We start from the raw sequence: 22952 nt of genomic DNA, 5'->3' as shown, positions 1-22952 counted from the left end.
ATTCCAACAGCAGTGTATTTATGGACTCAGAAATGTGACATGACTCTCACGTTATGAAATATTGTTCTTTTGATTTTTTCAAACATAAAAAACAATCTGAGGTCACAGGTGTATAAAAACAGAAGACAGACCTGATTTGGCCAGGAGACCATAGTTTGCTGACCTCTGACTCAAACCAAGGACAATTCACCTACCGGATCTGGCCAAAAAGCTATGACAGAGTTGGTGTTCTGAGCGTTGACTCAGAGGGAGAAATGACTACTGGATAGGGAACTAACAACGCAGCAACAAAGGGTAGGTTTAATTTTCCATATGAAATAGGCTATATAGAAAGCACTTAGCATATGATGAGGACATATTTTAATTCCTTTCATTTTCCTCCATTTTCATTTAAAATTTTTTCTTCTTCATAAAGGCCTTTTCTCTGCTCCATGAAACAGCTGTTCTCCTGATTTTGATTTTTAAATAATATTAGGAAAGTTTTTTGGGGGTTGTATCTATCTTTCAGTCAACATGGGACTAATTATTTCCTGTTGCCACACTTTAAGGGAAACCTAAAGAGTCCTAAAATTATGAATTGGAAACTCTAAGTTTCATAAATGTTTCACAGTTTTCTTCCTGGCTTCCAATGGTGAGGGAAATGCAAATGAAAACTCAACATAGAAAAGATACTCTGGGTTCTGCTTTGGCCCAATCTCATTATACATTCTCCACTTACAAGAGAGAGGGAACTTAAAAAAAAAGAAAAAGATTTGTAGCAGGCAGAAAATAGGCTCCCTCTTTATATATTTAATTACAAAGGCAATTTCCTTTATAGCTTACTTACAGGAATACCTCTTAACATGTTGCCAACAGTATCACAACTTGTTTATTCAAAGGTTATGTGTGAAGGAAAGCTTTTTGATATTAATCAAGTAATTTGCTAGCATTGCTGGGAAAAGGAAAATGTTAACTTTATCCTGAAAAATGAAACAGCTCATTAATCAAGTTCACGCTATTGAAGACAATTATGGAGAGACAGAGAGGGCAAACAGGCCTTTCAGATAAGAAATTCCTAAACTGATGATACTTTTAATAGGATTTGACATAGACTTCTGCATAGAAACTAATGAAGTAAACAAACTTTAATCACCTTACAAATCCGATATATCAGGTATTTATGAATTCAAAAGTTACAATTTGTTATTAATTGAAAAAAATCCTAATAAATGAACCAAATTCAAGAGCAAAATTCTTGCACAGAGAGGATTTAGTTAGTGTTCATTTATTATCTCCAGTTAAAGTTAAGAGGTGAAACAGAATATGCCTGTTCTTAAAACATCTGTCTCATTTTTTTGGTTCCCTCAGCAGCACACCCTTGTAGATTTGAGACTGGGTCTCCATCCATCAATATTAAATTCTGCAATAGGAGGCTTTTAAAACTATTTGTATAAATGTAGCTGAATGGATAAAGTTGCAAGACAAAGAATATGAAAAATAACTCTGTTCTGAGGCAATATGGTACATTAGGAGGAGGTCTTTTTTCCTAGCATGATGAATTGCAAATATCTACTAGTCAAAAAAGCCAACGAAGAGTTAAATTTTATAAGCCAGGCATATCTGAATAGTTAATAACATTAAAGCTATTGAGAGAAAAGAGAAGTTTCCATAATATTGCCAATTATTCCAATTCATTTGCAAACTTTATTGTTACTAAAGTTAAAAAATTTACTAAATTATATGATGTGAGCCATTACAGAAATGCAAATTAATACCACAATGAAATACCACTTCCCATCCACTAGGATTGTTACAAAAAATAATTTTAAAAGGGGGCTTCCCTGGTGGCTCAGGGTCAAAGAACCTGCCTGCCAATGCAGAAGACAAAGGTCCGGTCCCTGATCTGGGAAGATCCCACGTGCCACAGAGCAACTAGGCCCGTGCGGTGCCACCACCGAGCCTATGCCCTGGAGCCCGGGTGCCGCAGCTACCGGAGCCCACGCACCCCGGGCCCATGCTCCCCAACAGAAGCAGCCGCCACCCCAACTAGAGAGCAGCCCCCGCTCGTCACAACTAGAGAAAGCCAGCACAACAGCAAAGGCCCAGCATGGCCAAAAATAAATAAATAAAAATATTTTTAAAAAGCAAAGATTAAGTGTCGGTGAGGATATGGAGATGTTAGAACTCTCATATACTAGGGGTGGGAATGTCAAAGGGGGCAGGCACTGTGGAAGACAGTTTGGCAGTTGCTCAAAAAACTAAAATAGGATAATTCTATGACCCCACAATTCTACTCCTGTGCACCTATTCAGAAGAACTGAAAACATGTGTTCACATAAAAGCCTGCAAATAAATGTTCATAGCAGCACTGTTCATAATATTCCAAAAGTGAAATAACTCATTAAAAAAAGAAAATGGTGTGACAGAATTTCTAGCCTAAAGAAATAATCAAATGTTTCAAAAAATTCTAGGTAAATCATCACCTTTGAACAGTTTGAAGTACATTTTTATAAGATCATGTAGTGGAGAAAAAAATATTGACAGCAGATGTGACAGTCACCTGGGAAGGAAGGAACGGTCGTTGATCAGAGCAGGAGTCCTGAACTCAAATGCCTCCAGAGGCCCAGCGTAAGCAAGGGCAGTGGGGACCGTGACACACGGCAGAAAGTCCTATCTGAAGGGAACAGCAACTGCCCGCAGAGATATGACCCTAGTTGCTAGATATTTTGTATTTCAAGGAAAGCCAGAAACCCAAGTTTCTGTTTTGCTTTTTGTTTTTAACTCTGGATTCCTAAATATTTGTTCACATTAAAAAAAAAAAGTGTGGAGGCTAAATTCAGCCTCTAGGCTGCCAGTATTCAAATTCTGTTTTAGGAAAAACACCTGGAAAATCAGCTTTCCTTCCAGCAGAATAGGTCTGGGGGCCTTTGTATAAGCAGATGACAGGAGTTTCGAGATTGGAGTGAGCACAGAAAAGACAACTGCCTGGAAGGGGGCTGAAACCCATGGGGAGAAGTGACCAGTGAGAAATTTCGCTTGCCAGCGGTGGCTAGAGAAATACAGAAAACCAGGATGTTTAATATTCAATTTTAAGTTTTTGATTAAATCCACTCCATCACTGAAACCTTTTAAACTGGCCACAGACATAAATGCAAAAGGTGTTAGGGGAAACCAGAAAAGAAAGGGCTCTGAAAGGCAGAGCAGAAAAAGGAAAAGCCAGCAGGGAACAGTGGAGGCTGAGGCTGACAGCCTTGGGATCTAAGAGGAAGGTATCAACGAGAAGCGGGAACAGCACTGAACTCCCCGCGGAAGACGGGGAGGCCAATCATCAAGCTGAGCTCAGCTGCCACCTAGACTGCAGGAGAAAGCTTCAGTGAGTACAACATTTTAATGAGAAGCAATCCATGCCAAACCCCCACTACTGACAAGCAAAGGAAGATAATAAAGTGGTTGTGATCGAAGTATTCATACAACTGAGTGATCCTCTCCTCTTCCTCCTACTTTCTGACCATGTATGGATGTAGTTGGAATTGGTCTTCAGTTCAGAGTGAAATTCTTTCAGGCAGAAACACTCCTCAATCACATCTGATCCTCAAAGACTCAGGGGAGCAGAAAGGGAAACAGGACTCCCCTGGTGTATTGATTGTGTCCATATTCATCAATGTCTGCCCAGGATTTAAAGTCATCAGATTAGGAGAGAGAAAGATCTGCTTTTATACTGAACATGATCTTGAACAAGTCGTATGGCCATTGTAAGATTCTGAGTCCTCATCTGGAGTTTGGATTTGAGGATAATTATGATTCTCTTGTTTACTTTGCCAAATTGTTTCTAAGCATAAGTATAAAAATAAAATGAAGACTTTTGAAAACTGCAAAACATTCTGCATGCAAAAAAGACAATGACAACAGGAACACAATCTTGAGAGTGAAAAAAAATGAAATAATTTACTCTCTTTATTCAGATTTATATCTATGGGAAGGACCCCACTGCCCTGCAATTTAAAGGAGCAAGTTGAATGCCACTTATCAGATATAAAGTCTTTGAGGGAGTTAAAGCCAATGGAGAGGGGTGATACAACTGGGGCATTTGGGTGGTCACCTCATTTTCAGCACTGCAGAATTACTGCATGTGTTGCTTCCTGTAGTAGAGAATTTGTATTGCTTAATTAGAGAAGTGTATTGTTTAATAATCTGGTTAATGTCTCCAAAATGAAATATGTTTAAAACTAAGACTTTTAAAGGTCAGTTTGGCAATTTCTCTTATCCTAGAAATGCAGAGCTACAAATCTTCATTTGTCGTGTCTTCTCATTATCTGAGTGGTATTTCTTTTTCAGAATGACAGGAAAGTACCCTAGATAAAGGAGTGATTCAGCTTGGTTGTTGACAGGCACAGAGAAGAGTGTGAAGAAACGTACCAAGGTGTTTATAACAATATCTTAAGAAATGCCTGCCCCCATCTCCTTTTGACCCTTGATTGTCTGGATTTGAAAACAATCATCTTTGGACAAAAGCTTTGATCTCACTTTACTTCCTCTGCTAATCAAAACATCTCAAAGTATATATCATTCTTGATAATGACTTCCTATCCAGGAGGATCAAATGAACAGACACTTATGTTTTGACTCATGCTTGGTCGTAAACTTTCCAGTCACATAGTGAGTTAGAGTGTAAGTGTGTGTGTGTGTGTGTGTGTGTGTGTATAATGTGTGCAAGCACTTGCATGTGCATTACAGAGAGGAGATGGACAAGGTTGATTGAAGGGAATCACACAGATTAGTCAATGATCATAAGACTTGTAGCAAATCTATTTCCTGTTGCTACACTGCTGTAGAAAAATGGCATGCAATTCATATCTTATTCTCACGTGGCACAGAGCTGAATAATCTGCCTGTCAATTCAGGAGACACCGGTTCAATCCCTGAGTTGGGAAGATCCCCTGAAGTAGAAAATGGCAACCCACTCCAGTAATCCTGCTGGGAAAATTCCATGAAGCCTGGTGGGCTATAGTCCCTGGGGTCTCAAAAGAGTCAAATACAATTGAGCAACTGAACTTGCATGCAAATTCATATTTTACAATCATTCTCTGGTCTATAAAAGACTTTCATCTAGATTACATAGTTCATCTAGCTAGTACACTCCAAAAGATTTACATAGAACAGCTTCAAGTAAAACAAAGATAAAAAGCTAACCAATCCCAACATGAAAGATCATATCCAATTTGGTTATATCTACTGAAATCTTGCACATTGTGCCTGTTGAAATCATCAATGAGCTTTGGATCACTGATTCATCATGGCTAGGTCAGAAGAAATAACTGAGCAGTCATCAGATGACAAGAATGGATCTTTGGAAATGGTTCCATCAACACATACTTTCCTGTACCATTTACTGAGGTCAGCTGTGTTTAGTTAGGCATGGTTGATAAATTTATCCTAAAATGAAGAGTTTATGTCTTAAATCAGGGATCCACACTGAATTTAGTAATAGTACTCCTGCCTGGAAAAGCCCATGGACGGAGGAGCCTGGTAGACTGCAGTCCATGGAGTCGCGAAGAGTCAGACATGACTGAGCGACTTCACTTTCACTTTTCACTTTCATGCATTGGAAAAGGAAATGGCAACCCACTCTAGTGTTCTTGCCTGGAGAATCCCAGGGATGGGGTCGCACAAAGTCAGACACGACTGAAGTGACTTAGCAACAGTAGCAGCATGTCTGCCAGCCATAAAAAATCCATGAGCAAACCTTCACTGGTATCAACCGTCTCCTCCAAAGAAGAAAGATGCTTCACAAACTCCAGATGGTTGGCACTGGGCCATGGAGGATGTAACCTACAGCTAGGACTCGACATTTTACCTGCTGTGTTTGATTGCTGTGAATGTGTAGTCTAAGCTATGTCATTTGACTGCTCTAAGCTACAGCTCCTTCATTTGAAAGTGCAGAGGTCAAACCTAATACCTGCTCTTGTTCCTGTTGCGATTTCCATGAATATCACTTTGTGGCCACTTGAGAAGTAGACAAGGCTGTTGTCCATGTGATCAGATTGGGTGGCTTTCTGTGATTGTGGTTTTCAGTCTGTCTGCCCTCTGATGGAGAAGGAGAAGAGGCTTATGGAAGCTTACTGATGGGAGAGACTGACTGAGGGGGAACAATAGAATGGGAAAGATAGAGATCTCTTCAAGAAAATGAGAGATACCAAGGGAACATTTCATGCAAAGATGGGCTCAATAAAGGACAGAAATTGTTTGGACATAACAGAAGCAGAAGATATTAAGAAGAGAAAGCAAGAATACACAGAAGAACTGTACAAAAAAGATCTTCACGACCCAGATAATCATGATGGTGTGATCACTCATCTAGAGCCAGACATCCTGAAATGTGAAGTCAAGTGGGCCTTAGGAAGCATCACTACAAACAAAGCCAGTGGAGGTGATGGAATTCCAGTTGAGCTATTTCAAATCCTCAGAGATGATGCCGTGAAAGTGCTGCACTTGATATGTCAGCAAATTTGGAAAACTCAGCAGTGGCCACAGGACTGGAAAAGGTCAGTTTTCATTCCACTCCCAAAGAAAAGCAACGCCAAAGAATGTTCAAACTACCACACAATTGCACTCATCTCACACACTAGCAAAGTAATGCTCAAAATTCTCCAAGCCAGGCTTCAATAGTACGTGAACCGTAAACTTCCAGATGTTCAAGCTGGACTTAGAAAAGGCAGAGGAATCAGAGATCAAATTGCCAACATCCGTTGGATCATCGAAAAATCAAGCGAGTTCCAGAAAAACATCTACTTCTGCTTTATTGACTATGCTAAAGCCTTTGACTCTGTGGATCACAATAAGCTGTGGAAAATTCTGAAACAGATGGGAATACCAGACCACCTGACCTTCCTCTTGAGAAATCTGTATGCAAGTCAGGAAGCAACAGTAAGAACTGGACATGCAACAATAAACTGTTTCCAAATCAGGAAAGGAATACGTCAAGGCAGTATATTGTCACCCTGCTTATTTAATTTATATGCAGAATACATCATGAGAAATGCTGGGCTGGATGAAGCACAAGGTGGAATCAAGTTTGCTGGGAGAAATATCAATAACCTCAGATATGCAGATGACACCACACTTATGGCAGAAACCGAAAAACTAAAGAGCCTCTTGATGGAAGTCAAAGAAGAGAGTGAAAAAATCGGCTTAAAACTTACCAGTCAGAAAACTAAGATCATGGCATCTGGTCCCATCACTTTATGGCAAATAGATGGGGAAACAGTGGAAACAGTTGGCAGACTTTATTTTTTGGGGGCTCCAAAATCACTGCAGATGGTGACTGTGGCCATGAAATTAAAAGATGCTTGCTCCTTGGAAGGAAAGTTATGACCAACCTGGATAGCATATTGAAAAGGAGAGACATCACTTTGCCAACAAAGGTTCTTCTAGTCACAGCCAGGGTTTTTCTAGTAGTCATGTATGGATGTGAGACTTGGACTGTAAAGAAAGCTGAGTGCTGAATAATTGATGCTTTTGAACTGTGGTGTTGGAGAAGACTCTTGAGAGTCCCTTGTCTGGACTGCAAAGAGATCCAACCAGTTCATCCTAAAGGAGATCAGTCCTGAATATTCATCAGAAGGACGATACAGAAGCTGAAACTCCAATACTTTGGCCACCTGATGCAAAGATCTGACTCACTTGAAAAGACCCTGATGCTGGGAAAGATTGAAGGTGGGAGGAGAAGGGGACGACAGAGGATGAGATGGTTGGATGGCGTCACCGACTCAATGAACATGAGTTTGGGTCAACTCCGAGATTTGATGATGGACAGGGAGGCCTGATGTGCCAAGGACCATGTGACCACAAAGTGGTTCACACGACTGAGTGAACTGAACTGAATTGAGAAGTAGTAGCAGGCTAACTAGTCTTCAGCATCACTCACAGAGAAAAATTTTGAAATGAATACAAGTCCAAACAAAAATTAGTGCTATAAAGAGAAGTGACAAAAAACAGATAAAGTGGGCTCCTTGGCCCACTTTTCAGAAAGAGTGGCATTTTGCCAGTACAGGTACATTTTAAAACTGTCATCAATAGGGTAATCAGGAAAATAGATCTGGCGGGCTATGATGACACCTAATATTGATGTACTCTTCCATATCATTTAATGTAAAATTATTCCATTGATTTTTAATAGAATACAACAGAGAAACACCTAAATCTTTGGTGGTATAGGACAGATTTCTGAAAAGATACTTTAAAACATCATAATTTCATTGAAAGTTCCCCAACAGCCATCATCATAAAGTACAGGCAAAGGCACATTTACAGAATAGTAGTCAATTGCAAAGGAAACATAAAATATCTAGATGTGAAATATAATTACATATTTAGAATAACACAAACAGATTAAAAATGAAAGCCTATTGAGATTATTAATTGGCTTTATGTAATTTGATAAGTTGATGTCTAAAGAATTAAAAAGCTAATTATTGCTAGAGTCAATGTGGTCATTACTTGTTAAGGGAGATCAGAAAAGGGCCTGCATTAAATCAAAGGTATTCACTTGTTTCTACTCCTCCCTCACACATTCTGATTCTTTGGTAACAAATGATCTAACACACAATACAAGGGGAGTGTCCAACTGAAAAAAAGGCATTTTAATTATTTTATGACACCTTTAGTATTTTTGGAAAGAAATTAAATTGCTTGACTTATCTCTCAGTATGTTTTATAAACTTTTATTAAAGTCTCTAGCTGCTCAAAGATGATGCCAAGAGAATGTTCTCAGAGGAGTTATTTCATTTTGAGTCTTCTTGGATAGAAAAGAAAGATACATGATAGAAAATTGTTTGAAAAAAGTGCTTCTAGGAGTCTTGAGCTATTACTGAAATATAGAACTCTATTTTCTCCATGTGACTAGACAAGAGCTGATAGCTTTGTCTTGAATGAGGGATATACCTGTCAAATCCAAACGAGATAGGAGAGAAATTAAATACATTTTAGATTGGAATTGATGGACAGTTCAAGCGGAAACTTGAAATGGGTTAACATTTTTCCAGCCTCTTCGCTGGCTGTACTATCCAGGCTCTTCCTTGTTCAACTTTTTCTCCCCCACAATAGAGTGGCTCATCTTGGCAGCTTATTAAGCAACCAAAAAGGACAGTCTCAAACGCTTCCAACCAAATTCTCCTCCCTCTGCAACAGAAACTTAATTATTACTAATGGCAACTAACTGTTCATTCTCCACGTGCCCATCCTTTCCCTTTTCAAAAAGAGAAAGACTTTCGCTTTCTCAAAAAGGTAGATTGGTGGTCAAATAGAGACACATGGTGGTTAATGTATAACCAATCATAATAATAAATTTATAGTTGTAAAAAGGGTTGCTGATATTAGATTTACTGTGCTCAGAAAAGATGACACAGTTTTTGGTTTTGTTTTATTGGTGAACTTCCCTGGTGGCTCAGAGGTTAAAGAGTCTGCCTGCAATGCCGGAGACCTGGGTTCAATCCCTGGGTTGGGAAGATCCCCTGGAGAAGGAAATGGCAACCCACTCCAGTATTCTTGCCTGGAGAATCCCATGGGCGAAGGAGCCTGGTGGGTTATAGTCCACGGGGTCCGCAAAGAGTTGGACACGACTGAGTGACTTCACTTTCCCTTTCTTTCTATAGCAAAGTATTAAGATCCTAAGCCGGGCCAAATTCCCTACTTCATACATTTTATTATTATTTTGTAAAAACTATCATATTCATAAGACCCTGATTCTCTAGTTCTGATCGTGGAGGAAAACACAACCCTATTTTGCTGAGAGACATAAGTACAGGACAATCAGGAGTGAGCTATAAGGAAATCTTGAGCTGTTGCTGAGTAGAACACAAAATACAGAAGACAAAGGTGAAAATTTGACAGATAAAACTTCAGTTATCTTGTTAAAACTGTTATATAATTTGATTATACATTGCCTTATTCCTTGACTATAGGATAAAACTTAGCTGTAAGGATTTTATGTTATGCTAAACACCCTATGGATGTATGAGGTTACGTTCCAGCTTCACAGTTAAGGAAAGCAGGGCTCAGAGGATGAAATAAGCAGTCCATGTCCCAAAGCTAGCAGGCAGCAAGCCTGTCCCTGCCCTATGCTCACCTGTCCTGGGGCATGAGAGAAGTCAGGCAGTGAACCCGAGTCTGGAGGTGTTTCCTCCACCTGCTCTGGCACTTCTTTAGCTGTTCCATATTCCACAAATCCCACTCTCTACTTCTTTACAACAGATGATCATTAAGATTAAAGGAGGTTGCTATGAATGTTTCAGTTCAGTCAGTTCAGTCACTCAGTCGTGTCCGACTCTGCAATCCCATGAATCACAGCACACCAGGCCTCCCTGTTCATCACCAACTCCCGGAGTTTACTCAAACTCATGTCCATTGAGTCGGTGATGCCATCCAGCCATCTCATCCTCTGTCGTCCCCTTCTCCTCCTACCCCCAATCCCTCCCAGCATCAGGGTCTTTTCCAGTGAGTCAACTTTTCAAAGTATTGGAGTTTCAGCTTCAACATCAGTCCTTCCATTGAACACCCAGGACTGATCTCCTTTAGGATGGACTGGTTGGATCTCCTTGCAGTCCAAGGGACTCTCAAGAGTCTTCTCCAACATCACACTTCAAAAGCATCAATTTCTCGGCGCTCAGCTTTCTTCACAGTCCAACTCTCACATCCATACATGACCACTGGAAAAACCATAGCCTTGACCAGATGGACCTTTGTTGGCAAAGTAATGTCTCTGCTTTTTAATATGCTATCTAGGTTGGTCATAACTTTCCTTCCAAGGAGTAAGCCTCTTTTAATTTCTTGACTGCATTCACCATCTGCAGTGATTTTGGAGCCCCCAAAATAAAGTCTGACACTGTTTCCACTGTCTCCCCATCTATTTCCCATGAAGTGATGGGACCAGATGCCAAGTTTACATCCCACCAAAATTCACATATTGTAAACCTAATGCCCACAGGTGATGGTATTAGGAGGTGACTAGGTCAGGAGGATAGATCCCTCAGGAATGGAACTAGCACCTTTAGAAAAGAGGCTCAGAGATCTCACTCACCCCTTCCACCATGGGAGGGGACATGAGAAGTCCACAACCTTCAAGAAGGCTCTCACCAACCGTGCTGGCACTCTAATTATAGACTTTCAGCTTTAGCACTGTAAGAAACAGACTTCTATTGTTTGTAAGAATCATCCCCATCCCTTTTGGTATGGGGGACGGGTTTCATGGAAGACAATTTTTCCATGAACCAAGAGTGTAAGGCCCCCAAGTTAAGTGATTTAACCAAGTTTCAAAAACAAGTGGCAGTTATGCAACAGCTATAGAAATGTCAGATATTAAGAGGTCTTAGGATATGAAATCATTACACAACTGGTTCTATTTTAAAGTAAAGGCAGTTTTAACCTGGACTGAGTAACTACACTCTGAAACCAGTGAAGCTCGTGTCTTTCTTTTCTGACATTGCTCTTCTAGGCTGGCACATTGTTGAGAAGAAGAACATACAGTAGACCATAAATGAAAATTACGTTTACTATTTGCTCATGATCAACTTGATATTTTTGAAAATCACTTTCTAAAAAGTTGAGATTTGGGGATCAAGTGACTTTTTATTTGATGTCTTCACCGTAGTGATCACAATTTTCACAGCGTAGACATTTCCAGTACTAAGAAAGAAAAGGCATCTAAGTCTTGTTTATTCTCTTACATGGGAAAAACTGGGTTTCCAAGGATAATTTAAGAATTGTAAAGGACTTCCTTAGTGGTCCAGTGGCTAAGTCTCCATGCTCCCAATTCAGGGGGCCCAGGTTCAATCCCTGGTCAGGGAACTAGAGCCCTGCTGCTGCTACTGCTGCTAAGTCGCTTCAGTCGTGTCCGACTCTGTGTGATCCCATAGACGGCAGCCCACCAGAGTCCCCCGTCCCTGGGATTCTCCAGGCAAGAACACTGGAGTGGGTTGCCATGTCCTTCTCCAATGCATGAAAGTGAAAAGTGAAAGTGAAGTCGCTCAGTCATGTCTGACTCTTCGCAACCCCATGGACTGCAGCCTACCAGGCTCCTCCGTCCATGGGATTTTCCAGGCAAGAGGACTGGAGTGGGGTGCCATTGCCTTCTCTGGACCTAGAGCCCACATGCTGCAACTAAGAGTTTGCATGCCACAACTAGGGTCCACATGCCACAACTAAAGAGTACATATACAACTAGAGCCCACATACAACTAGAGTCCACATGCTGCTATTAAAGTGTTCACATGTAACTAGAGTCCACATGCCACAACTAGAGTCCTCATGCTGCAACTCAAGATCCCACATGTTGCAATGAAGCTTGAAGATCCTATGTGCCATGATTAAGGCCTAGTGCAGCCAAATAAATAAATAAAAGATATATATTTTAAAAGTTATAATCATTTCTAGTATTTTTCACTTAATCTATGTATTATTTTCAATACCACAGAATTTGCTACTATTTAAGACTCAAGTTAGTTTAATGAAGGGATACTGCTAGAAAACTTGGCTTCGGCACTGGAATTGCCACATGCTGCAAGGGGAGAACAAGCTGAAATGACAATGCAATCAGACTAACTCTGCTATGTTTAGCTCTGTAGTAGAGAAAGGTGTGCACGTACCAGGGCTGTAACCTTCTTGTTATGTGATTTTGGATGGTCTTCCTACGGGATGCAATCAGAGAGGACTCTAAATTGGCTTTTTCATTCTCTCTGACACTTCGCCACACATTGACCTTTTGTTATCGTTATTCCATAGAAATTTGAGATATATTTCTCTTTGGAGTACTGCTGCAAAGTTTCTTATTTGAAGTTTCTTATTCACTTGAAATTTCTGTGAAGTTTTCTCCCACGTTTTCTAAAACATTCCTCCAACTTCTTACAACTGCTCTCTGATGTTATTATGTTGGTTCACTGTTGGCTTCCAAAGAGTGCAGAGAAGAGCTTTGGTTTAGCAAGAAAATTCTGGATCAAATGAGAAAGTGTCAAATTAGTGACACAACTTGCTTGAGGTTATTAAAAAGCAAACAAACCTAAAGGAATCTACGAAGTTAGTATCTAAAATGGTGTTTGCGAAAAGTTTCCAGAAATTCCCAAATTTCTCCTAGGTCTGTTAAAATCCAAGAGAATGTAAGTGTTACTCCTGTAGAAGATTTTAAAAAAGGCTTATAAACATATTTGTTATCAATGCTTTATTGTTGAAAACAAAATCAAAATTCTCTGGCACATAAAACAATTATTTCTACAAAAGGAAAGCCTACAAAACTTGATAATTTATACAAATAACAGTTTCTCAAAAAAATAAAATTTTAATTTAGTAAACTTGTCTTGTGCTCTATAGTTTTAGCACTGTCTGCAATAATCCACCATAAATCCCTGAGCGGAGACATTTTTTGACCATGTTCTGTAGACCTCCCCCAACCCTCCCCCCACATTGGTCAGTTACTAAGTCCAGCCCTGTAGTGAAAGGTGTCAGGGACATTTAGTTATTAATGATCCATGCATTTTTATGACACAGGTCCAATTATTATGCTACTTGGGAACTGGGTCAACATGAAGTGCCTCTACTGTGCATTCAGTGAAACTATCAAGAACCAAGTGTGTGAAAGGAAGAACAGTAACAATTTAAAGACAAAATGTTAAGACGAGGAAGCCATCATATGTCAATAACTATTTAAATAAATAAAAATGTTAGACATTGAATTCACCTCTATATCCTTATATTAAGTTCCTTTTTTTCTTTTCTTTTTTTGTAATTGCCAATGCACTAAAAGATGAAAAATATACCTCAACCCAGGCTTTTGGTTTGACCATGGGTTTGTTGTTGTTAAACATTAAATATCACTCTGAAAACACAGTGATTTAGTTATAATTTAACTTTTGGCCCTTCAATGAAATGCTTACCAATAATAGGTTACATATTTGGAGGGCTTTCTTTTAATGCCATTAACAAATCTCTCTCACTACATTATCTTTCTCACCAAAACACTAATGCCATAGAAGCACTACTTTAAATTCTTTACCCCACCATATTCAGATACACAGCAAAACATACAAAATATGAAGAAACACATGATCTATTTGAACGTGTAGCTTCCCTTAAATGGGGATGCTGACCATATATACGTGGAGTATGAAAGTACAAGGAAAAAAGCTAACTTTAAGTTGCAAAGAACTGACTTAATGAATCAAGTTTTGTTATTTTGCTATGGCAGAATAATAAATAAATAAATATGTATTGTATAGCTACCTTCTCTAGGAAGAAGTGGAAAGTGGATTGCTGTTTTTACAAAGTTAATTTTTAGTAGCAAAGTTTGACTGCAAGTCAAAAAATGTTCAATAAATGTTTCTCTCTACTTCATTTATAGTCTTTTACTTGTGAAATGATCACTGAAGTGGTTACTAATAGGCAATGAAATAAAATGCCAAATTTTCTAGTGAAAAATAGTTTTCAACAGCAAAAAGCACTTGGCAGGAAACCTAGAAACACGTGGACTAATGCTACAGTCTACTGCAGCTTAAAATAAGTCATTTTTTTAAAGTCTTTTGGGAAGAACAAGTATGATTAAAAATAATTTCTCAAAAACTTATCAGCACTGCTGTTCGGGTACCTATTAGAAAGTGATTAACATTTCACACCAATTCTTTCCAAAATATAAAATTGTCGGTAACATTTTCACGCAGACTTGATTTTTTTTTTTTTTTTTTCAGACTTGATTTTTAACCCAGCAACATCTGGAAGGCACAAGCATCTTCCCTTTTGGACTAGCTGCTGGTTGGGTATTGGAACTAGAACACTTTTTAAAGTTCCTTTTGATTTACTTCCTTATATAAGCATGGGCATTAACTAGGAATAGCCATTTTACAAGGCAATTTCAAAAGCCTAAGAATTAAAACAATGAATTCTCCTAGGCAGTTTTGGGAAAAGTTGGTGAGGCCAAAGTAAAAAATGCCTGACTGGCACACATGGGCCTCTCCCCTCCCCTCCGAGGACACCAGTGAGAAACGTGGTTTGCTCTCTCCTGCACATCCATTACAGATCATGAAAAGCAAAGGATGCCCACATGATGGTGACATCTAAATCATAAAATGTTATGTGCACCAGTCAGGAAACAAATACAGACTCTGACAGATCCTGACACAGTATTAGAAAAAGAAAAGTTTTCTAGGTTCTGGAAACTGATAAGTAGGCTGGCCCAAAGAGGGAAGGCAGCAACGTTAAGACAAATGGCCAGCTCACCAGAATTCACACCACACTTGAATCACTGCCCATGAACACTTGACCTTAATGGTTTACCACGGTTGAAAAGACACTCTTGACTTTCTCTCACAGTGTTTAAGGAACAGTATAATTTCTAAATTAGCTTTCCTAAAAGAACCACATTTGAAACTTACACCCCTTCCCCCTTTAAGAATGCCAAAAGATCCTGTTAAGTGCTTGGGTTTACAGTTTTATGGGTAACGATTATATCCTTCAGGAAGTTTCCAACATTCCCCATTTTTGGTGTTGAAGGCTGTGTCCATAGCAAAGTGGATACTCCCAGAAGTGGCGGTGGCCTCAGGGACCTCTGTCCCTGGTCTCCAAGTCCGAACTAGCTCTCGTGGTAGCACTGCTGGGAAGCTCTGCTCCTTCATGAGTCCGGGTTCATGTAGGGAGGAGGGCGCAGGGCGGCCTTCCTGTGTCAGGTCTTGGAAGTCTTTAAGCCTTGCTTTTCCATGATGTTCCAGAGTTTTCGGAGATTGGACTGTGTGATGATGTCATCAGGCTTGAGCTGTAGCGCCCGCAGGTAGTTGGCCTCAGCCTTCTGAAGCCGGCCGTTGAGGTGCAGGATGGCTCCCAAGTTCATCAGAGCAGCCGGATACTGGAAGCAGAGAGAGGAAGGAAAACGATTAACAGACCATGGTAAACTTTCCTTCATGGAAGACAAAAATCTTCATCCACTTATGCAAATGATTCCCTTATGTCTGGAGGCATTTTATGGAAGCAATTTAGCAATTTATACCAATAGATAAGGATACCAGAAAGGAAAAAAAAAAAGCTTTCAAACAGCTGCTGTGCACTTTGAGCTTTAAGGAGAGCAGGCAGTTAGGGAAATAGTTGTTCCTTTAATGAGAAAGTAGAGGTTATATATGAAGACCTAGTAACCTAGTCAGACTGTCCTTTCAGGAGAAAAAAAGTTAAAAGGGATATAATTTCAGATGGAAAAAACTGAACTTCTTTTCAACTCAATGCCAAGGGAAAAAAAAAGAACAAGTGGGAAAAGGTGACAAATATGTGTCTTTACTGATGTTTTTAGGGTGAAAACCCTGAAAAAAATTCAAATGCAACCACTAAAACCCTTTCTAAATTTAACTCAAGTAGTTTAATGAGATAAAGTTTTAACCTCTTAACTTACAATGGTCAATGTTTATAATAAATATAGCAACATAGTATGTAGCATGGCTTTCCAGGTTGCGCTAGTGGTAAAGAACTCACCTGCCAATGCAGGAGACCTAAGAGACGTGGGTTCGATCCCTGGGTTGGAAAGATCTCCTGGAGGAGGACATGGCAGCCCACTCCAGTATTCTTGCCTGGAGAATCCCCATGGACAGAGGAGTCTGGTGGGCTACAGTCCATAGGGTCGCAAAGAACTGGACATGGCTGAAGTGACTTAGCATGTACAGTAGTAGTACTGTTTAATACAAAGGCTCCCATACCCAAATTCTCAAACATTAGTTAACAATAAACAACAAGGTCCTCCCAAAGGGAAAAAAAAAATCACTTTGCTCGCCTTCTGGAACTTTCTAGCTAACAAAGTACAGTTAATATCTTGGCAGTTACACAAATGCATACTTCAAACATCAGATAAAACTAAAATTGTTTATGCTAAGATTATCTTTCCATTTTACAGCTGGTGTCAACTATTAATTGTCCTGGCAACTCTATGATGGAGCCTAAAATAATCACAATTATTTTTATAATTTAGTGTTTTCACAATGCAAGCATTTTTTTCAGCTGAATTCATATGACTCTACTCTTTACTGTAAATACAATTATTTCTAAATCAAAAATTATGCTGGGGGATGGGGTATGATTGAATAGCTCAGAGTAAATCAACTGGGAAAAGATGATCAGATTTGGATTTGAAGAGATCTGGATTTGAATTCTTGCTTAACCACCAGCTGTGACCTTGGTGAGGTCCCCTAACATATCTGTGCCCCAATTCTTCCATTTATGAAATATTGAAATAACATCAGTTTTTTGCATGTTGTTAGAAAGACAAAGTGAGAAAATAAATGTAGCATAGTACATGCACATAATAAACACTCTACAAATGTCAAGTTCACCTTTTCTTGTCTTATTTTGCTTGAGGTCTAACACATGCATGTTTATGATTTTTATATTGTTAAACATACTTTATAATTTTTACTTCAATGGCTGCCTAACATGTCTCTGGATGTACACCAAAGTTCTCTTAAGTCAACTTCTGGGCACTGTTTCCCAACTTTTCTGTATCCTTTTTCCTTTTCAAAAATAATGTTGCAAATATAAACTATTCCTGACCTTCAAAAACCTTTTGGTCAGGATGACTCCACACTTATCAAGAAAAATACAGATGGTCAACTTCTAATTTTAAACACCAAGCCAAATAAACATAGCTCTAAATTACATGTGCAGTGAAGAGCTCCACATAGGGAACCTAAAATAACACCACCTACTCTGTCTTTCTAAAAGAACTTTTAATCACACCACACATTATTATACTGAGTTTCTTGATGCTGCAACACATTTCTGAATTATGTCCATTCCCATAGCTTAGCACAACTGTCAATACACAGCTATTAAATTGATGGTGAAGCATGTTCACAGGCGGACTTACTGGATATGCAAAGTAGATAAAATGTTCCGACTCCCTCCTATCCAGAGTGGGAAGAAAGGAAATGGGGAGGGAGAACCACGGTTGGAGGTCGTTCCTTACTGACCAGAAATAGAAAAGGCGCAGTGATGGGGCTGAGAGAAACCAGATGGCTCTGTGGGGTGGTGGTTATTTCTTGAACCACTTTATTATCAGAGTCTGTACCTAACTATAATTGCAACTCAAGGGGATTATTAAAAACACTCAGAGGTTACAGAGTCACGCTGCCTAGGTTCCAACGCCAATTCTGCCCCTGAAGTTGAGTGAGCATGGAGACCAGTTTCTTCTGGAAACGGGATAACAGAACCTGCTTCATAGGCTTGTTGATATTATATGATTATGTAAAAGTGTCAATTCCTCTTTTCTGTCTACTCAGCATCTCAAAGACACAAAGCAGAATCTGTCAATGCGCCTGAATGACCACTGTGAGTCCAAATGCTGAGGATTTGTGAACTGGCTCTGCCTATACTAGGTTTGAAGCCTTTCTTAGGTTAAAGCTGGAAAAGCCAGCTGGGAACACAGCTGGTGAAGCACATATTAGGTCACATAAACAGGCTCTATTATTGCTACTAAACTGTGGCCTGGGGTCCTTCTCTTAGACTACTTCGAAGTAAACTTTCTGCTATCAAGTGATGAAAAAAGTTAATATTTTCTAAGAAAACACAACTAGGAAGTTAAATCTGTTATCAAAATAAGTTTGGAATGTTAATTTATAATGATGTTTTGAAATAATTGTAATTTTGCATTATCCATGCTAATACTCATTAAGCAAAAGTAATAAAAAATTGACATTATGAAGTTCATGTGGGATAATCAATCTCTTGAAAGCTCACATATACTCATTGTGTTCTCTAAAGAATAAAAATCCAAATAAACTAAAAATGTGCATACTTAAGAATATCATTGAATATTGCTAAGCAGTTATATATTTCTATGTTCAGATGAGACATTTAGGTTTAAATATGTCTATTTTAATAGAGTTTAAAAAAGTTTTCAAAAAATTTTAAAATTCTACGGATATATATAATGCTTAAAGCATCACTACAGCTTCTTACTTGAGTAAACAGAAACTGATGAAATTTACACACCGGTGTGCTCACATGTGACGTGAGTATCACTGCCTTAGGTAACTACTTTAATAGTCAACCACTATATTGATAAACAGTTTCATGTTTTTGTTAAAAAGTTATGAATAAAAGTACATACAGGTGACTTTCTTCTTACACGGTTGTTTTCTCTCTTCAAAGGCAAGGCAAGGGCTTTACCTTTTAAGCCTGTTCTATCTCCCTTCCACAGCACTGACTAGGGTAGCTTAGTGGATGTCCACTGGACTGAATGCTTTCAGGTCTTCTAGCCTTGCTACAAAAAGCACCGGCCTTACCTGGGAGCTTGACAGAAACTCAGGATTTCAGGTGCCACATATTGAGTCAGAATCTAAATTTCAACAAGATCTCCCTGACGCTTTGTATGCTTATTAAAATTGGAGAAGTGCGGTTCTAGAGATCATTTCCAGATTCTAGATTATGTCCTTTTAGGTCTTCTGAGATGAAGTTTCCTATAAAAGGATGAAGTTCGTATAGAACAAAGCATGTCAGATCATATCTCTATCCTTTCATAAAGTAGGAGTCTTCTCTTGGCCATGTCATTATTTTAGGGATTAAATGTTCCAAAGAGACTTTATTAACAGAAGCCATAAATGACTAGATATTGTTAGGCAGAAGGAGAGGGAATGAGAAGAATTTTCATAACCAAAGAAGAGCATGTAAGTTTTCTAAATGCCTTTGAAGACCACCTCACTGTGTAATGGAAAGGCAAGAAGTCCAGGTGACTGGCTGGCTGCTTACACAGTGATGTCGCTGCTCTCCGCCAGCCGTGACTCATGGGCTGGGGAACAGAAACCCGACCACAACTGCTGATGTCTTCCCTCACATACAACCTCCTTTATTAAAGACAGCCGACGAAATATCCAGGATGTTAACCAAGGCAGTCAGGCAGCTTGCAACTCAGGAACATTGGGCTTGTACTCTTCACAGCAAATGACACCAGCTCCTACTTCACAGACTAGAAAGGAGAACCAGATCTTTCTTGTTTCCTTGAAGAGGACAGATGCTTTACATCAAAGGGGTTGACTAGAAGCCATACTGAGGCAACAAACGACGTCTTTTCCAAGTCTCTAGGGAATTATGCTTTTATTGTTACTTTACTGTGGTCTTTGGTTTACTTCTTTAGCACTGGAGGAAATAAGCAAAATTAAAATAATAGATGTATACTGGGGTGGGGTAGAGCAAAGGCAAGATTATGAAAGTCTGATTCTAATCTAACGCTCTTGAGGCTCCCAAGGAACCCAGCTGTACTCACAGGGTATCCTGATCACACCGGGTTGGAAAACAGTCACCTTCCTTGCCTTGCCGATTACATGCTCTTGGAAAGTTATCTATGGAGAAGGCATAGTGAGACCACAAGGGGATTTAGGACTGGGAATTCATCTTTCTACTGGGAACAGGATTAAAATATAGAATTTTGAACAGAGGGCACTCTTTTCCTAGGAACAAAGGAAAAGAAGAACTTGGTTGAAATGTTCTAGAGCTGAAAACCCACACAGTAACTGGCCTCTCTGTCCTCCAGTAGGCCCTGAGACCACTTCCTTTTTATGAAAATAAATCAATAGGCAAGAGAAGCTATGAAAAAGATGAAGCCAGAGGTAACAGTCTAGTTTTATATATCTGTTTTCACTCCAAGTGTTTTTGAAATTATCCATATAGTTGTATGTTTACTGTTATAAGAATGAAATAAATTTTAAGAAAAACTGTCTCAAGTTAGCCTTACCTAGGTATCACTCAGTTAATACATTACACATTTGGGGAATGTTTTCAAGATAACCTCCTTTAACTTCCCTTCTGAATTTGCAAACTTAAATGAGTTTGTACAGTCTGAAGTTTTTAACGGATTATTACTTTTTTTCAAGTAGTTGTACATGATAACTTAATGAAAGTTGCCTACTGCTGTTGAACTGGCTTCAGCCGAAATTGCTTACCCAATTTAATTTACTGGAGCAGTAACTGTACCACAATGCTTAAAAATTAATGATATAAACTTTTAAGAAATATATTCATGAAAAAATTATTTTTGCATACATTAAAGGATCTCTTTATATTTACTGTGTCTTGTACCTGGCAAATATTTAATAAATAATTATGGAATTAAAGTTTTTAAGATTATCAGGCTTGTGGAAGAAAAAGTGTAATATGGACTGAGACAAAAGTAGACATCTTATTCCCCTCAGTTCCAACACCAATCCTTCTTGGTCCCATTGGCATGCTTAATGGTCTAATGCCAAGCCAGAAAGCTAAATACCCTTCATTCACTGTGTTCTTCCACATGCACACATATACATTCATCTAAACGTCTTTTGGCAGCATGAAGCTGCCTTACACTCTCTTTTAATCATACTAGTTTCCTTTTTCCCAACTTTATTTAAGCCATAACCATTTTTACAGACTGTTTAAATTCAATTATTTTGACAGAAAAGAAGAATAAATTAATGGGTAGTTGAAAGACCAATGGGTAAAAGACTAAATGAACGAACACAAAGGTAAAGCCGTATGTGGAGTTTTTTCTTTATTATGAATATTTTAGGGCATACAAAATTTCAGAGAATACTATAAAAACTGTTACTTGCTTAACAAATAAAACTTTATAAAGACAATTGAAGCCCCCAAATATCTTTCACTGAACTCTCCTCTTCCTCTGAATAAAACCACTATCCTGAAGTTGGTATTTATTGTTCCAATGTATGTTTCACAGTTTTATTTTTTTTGTGTGCCCATAGAAAATGTATGACCTTGTATGTAAGTTTTAATTTTATACATCTGTCATTATCCATCATGGGATGCCAACCTGCCAAGCACTCACTTGGAACTTGAAATTTCTGCTTTTCATTTTGTTTATCTTTGTTGATATATGTGATGTTTAGCTCTTTCACATAAATTCCGCTGAATTGACTACCCATTTTCTGAAGGATGGGCATACAGACTCTTCTAAAGGACGCTGCCACTATAATTCAAAAAGCTACACGCCTCCCTATCTTCATAGCAGTGCTATTCACAATACTCAAGGCATGGAGACAAACTAACTGCCCAACAGGTGAGTGAATGAAGATGTGGTACATACATATAATGAAATGCTCCTCAGCCTTAAAAGAAGAATGAAGTAATGTCATTTCCAGCAACATGGTTGCAACTAGAGATGATCAGACTAAGTGAAGTAAGCAAGAAAGAGAAAGACAAATGTTACATGATCACTTATATGTGGAATTTAACATAAGACACAAATGAACCTGCCTATGAAACAGAAACAGACCCACAGACATAAAATACAGACTTGTGGTTGCCAAGAAGTGCAAGGGGTAAGGGAGCCATGGATTGGCGGATTTGGGTTAGCAGATGCAAATTATTACACACAGAGTGGATAAACAACAGGGTCCTACCACACAGCACAGGGAATTGTATTTGATAATAAACCATAATTATAAAAAGAATGTGTATATATATGAATAACTGAATCACTTTGATGTATAGCAGGGGTTGATATAACACTGTACATCAGCTATACTTTAATTTAAAAAAACTCTCATCTTAAAAAAAGAGGCTGCCATCAATATTCTTGTGAATATCTCTACACGAACTTATGGGAGAGTTTTTAAGAGTGGAATTGCTGAACATGGGGGATCTTCAACTTTGACAGATGTCACCAAATTACTCTTCTGTGTGGATGGAGCAAAATGCTTTAGTATTAAGACCTTTATTTCATATCCTTAATAATACTTGGTACTATCTAGTTTTTAAATTTTGCAAATTGAGAGTTTTAAAACAGTATCTTATTATGTGCTTTTTCCCTGATTACTAGAGAGGTTAATAATATTTTCAGAAGTTTATTAGCTTTTTACATTTCCTCTTCAGTGATCCACCTGTTCTTTAATATTTGGACAGAATAAGTTCTGTAAAGATTGTCAACTACATGGTGATATCTGAAAGGGAAATACCCAGAGCTCCCACCACCTCAA

General features: G+C 38.7%; 1 protein-coding gene across 1 annotated transcript in view; it reads right to left on the bottom strand.

Annotated features, from left to right (window-relative positions):
• Nucleotides 1-13189: 13189 nt before the first annotated feature.
• Nucleotides 13190-22952, bottom strand: part of TMTC2 (transmembrane O-mannosyltransferase targeting cadherins 2) — a 394188-nt gene continuing 384425 nt past the window's right edge. The window contains exon 12 of the mRNA XM_065934163.1: nt 13190-15856. Coding sequence (XP_065790235.1) covers nt 15677-15856 — 180 coding nt within the window. The 3' untranslated portion in view covers nt 13190-15676. The remainder of the gene's footprint in view (nt 15857-22952) is intronic.

This window comes from Muntiacus reevesi, chromosome 4 (genome assembly GCF_963930625.1).
Source record: "Muntiacus reevesi chromosome 4, mMunRee1.1, whole genome shotgun sequence".
Taxonomy (NCBI): Eukaryota; Metazoa; Chordata; class Mammalia; order Artiodactyla; family Cervidae; genus Muntiacus; species Muntiacus reevesi.
This window is presented reverse-complemented; position numbering and strand designations above follow the sequence as displayed.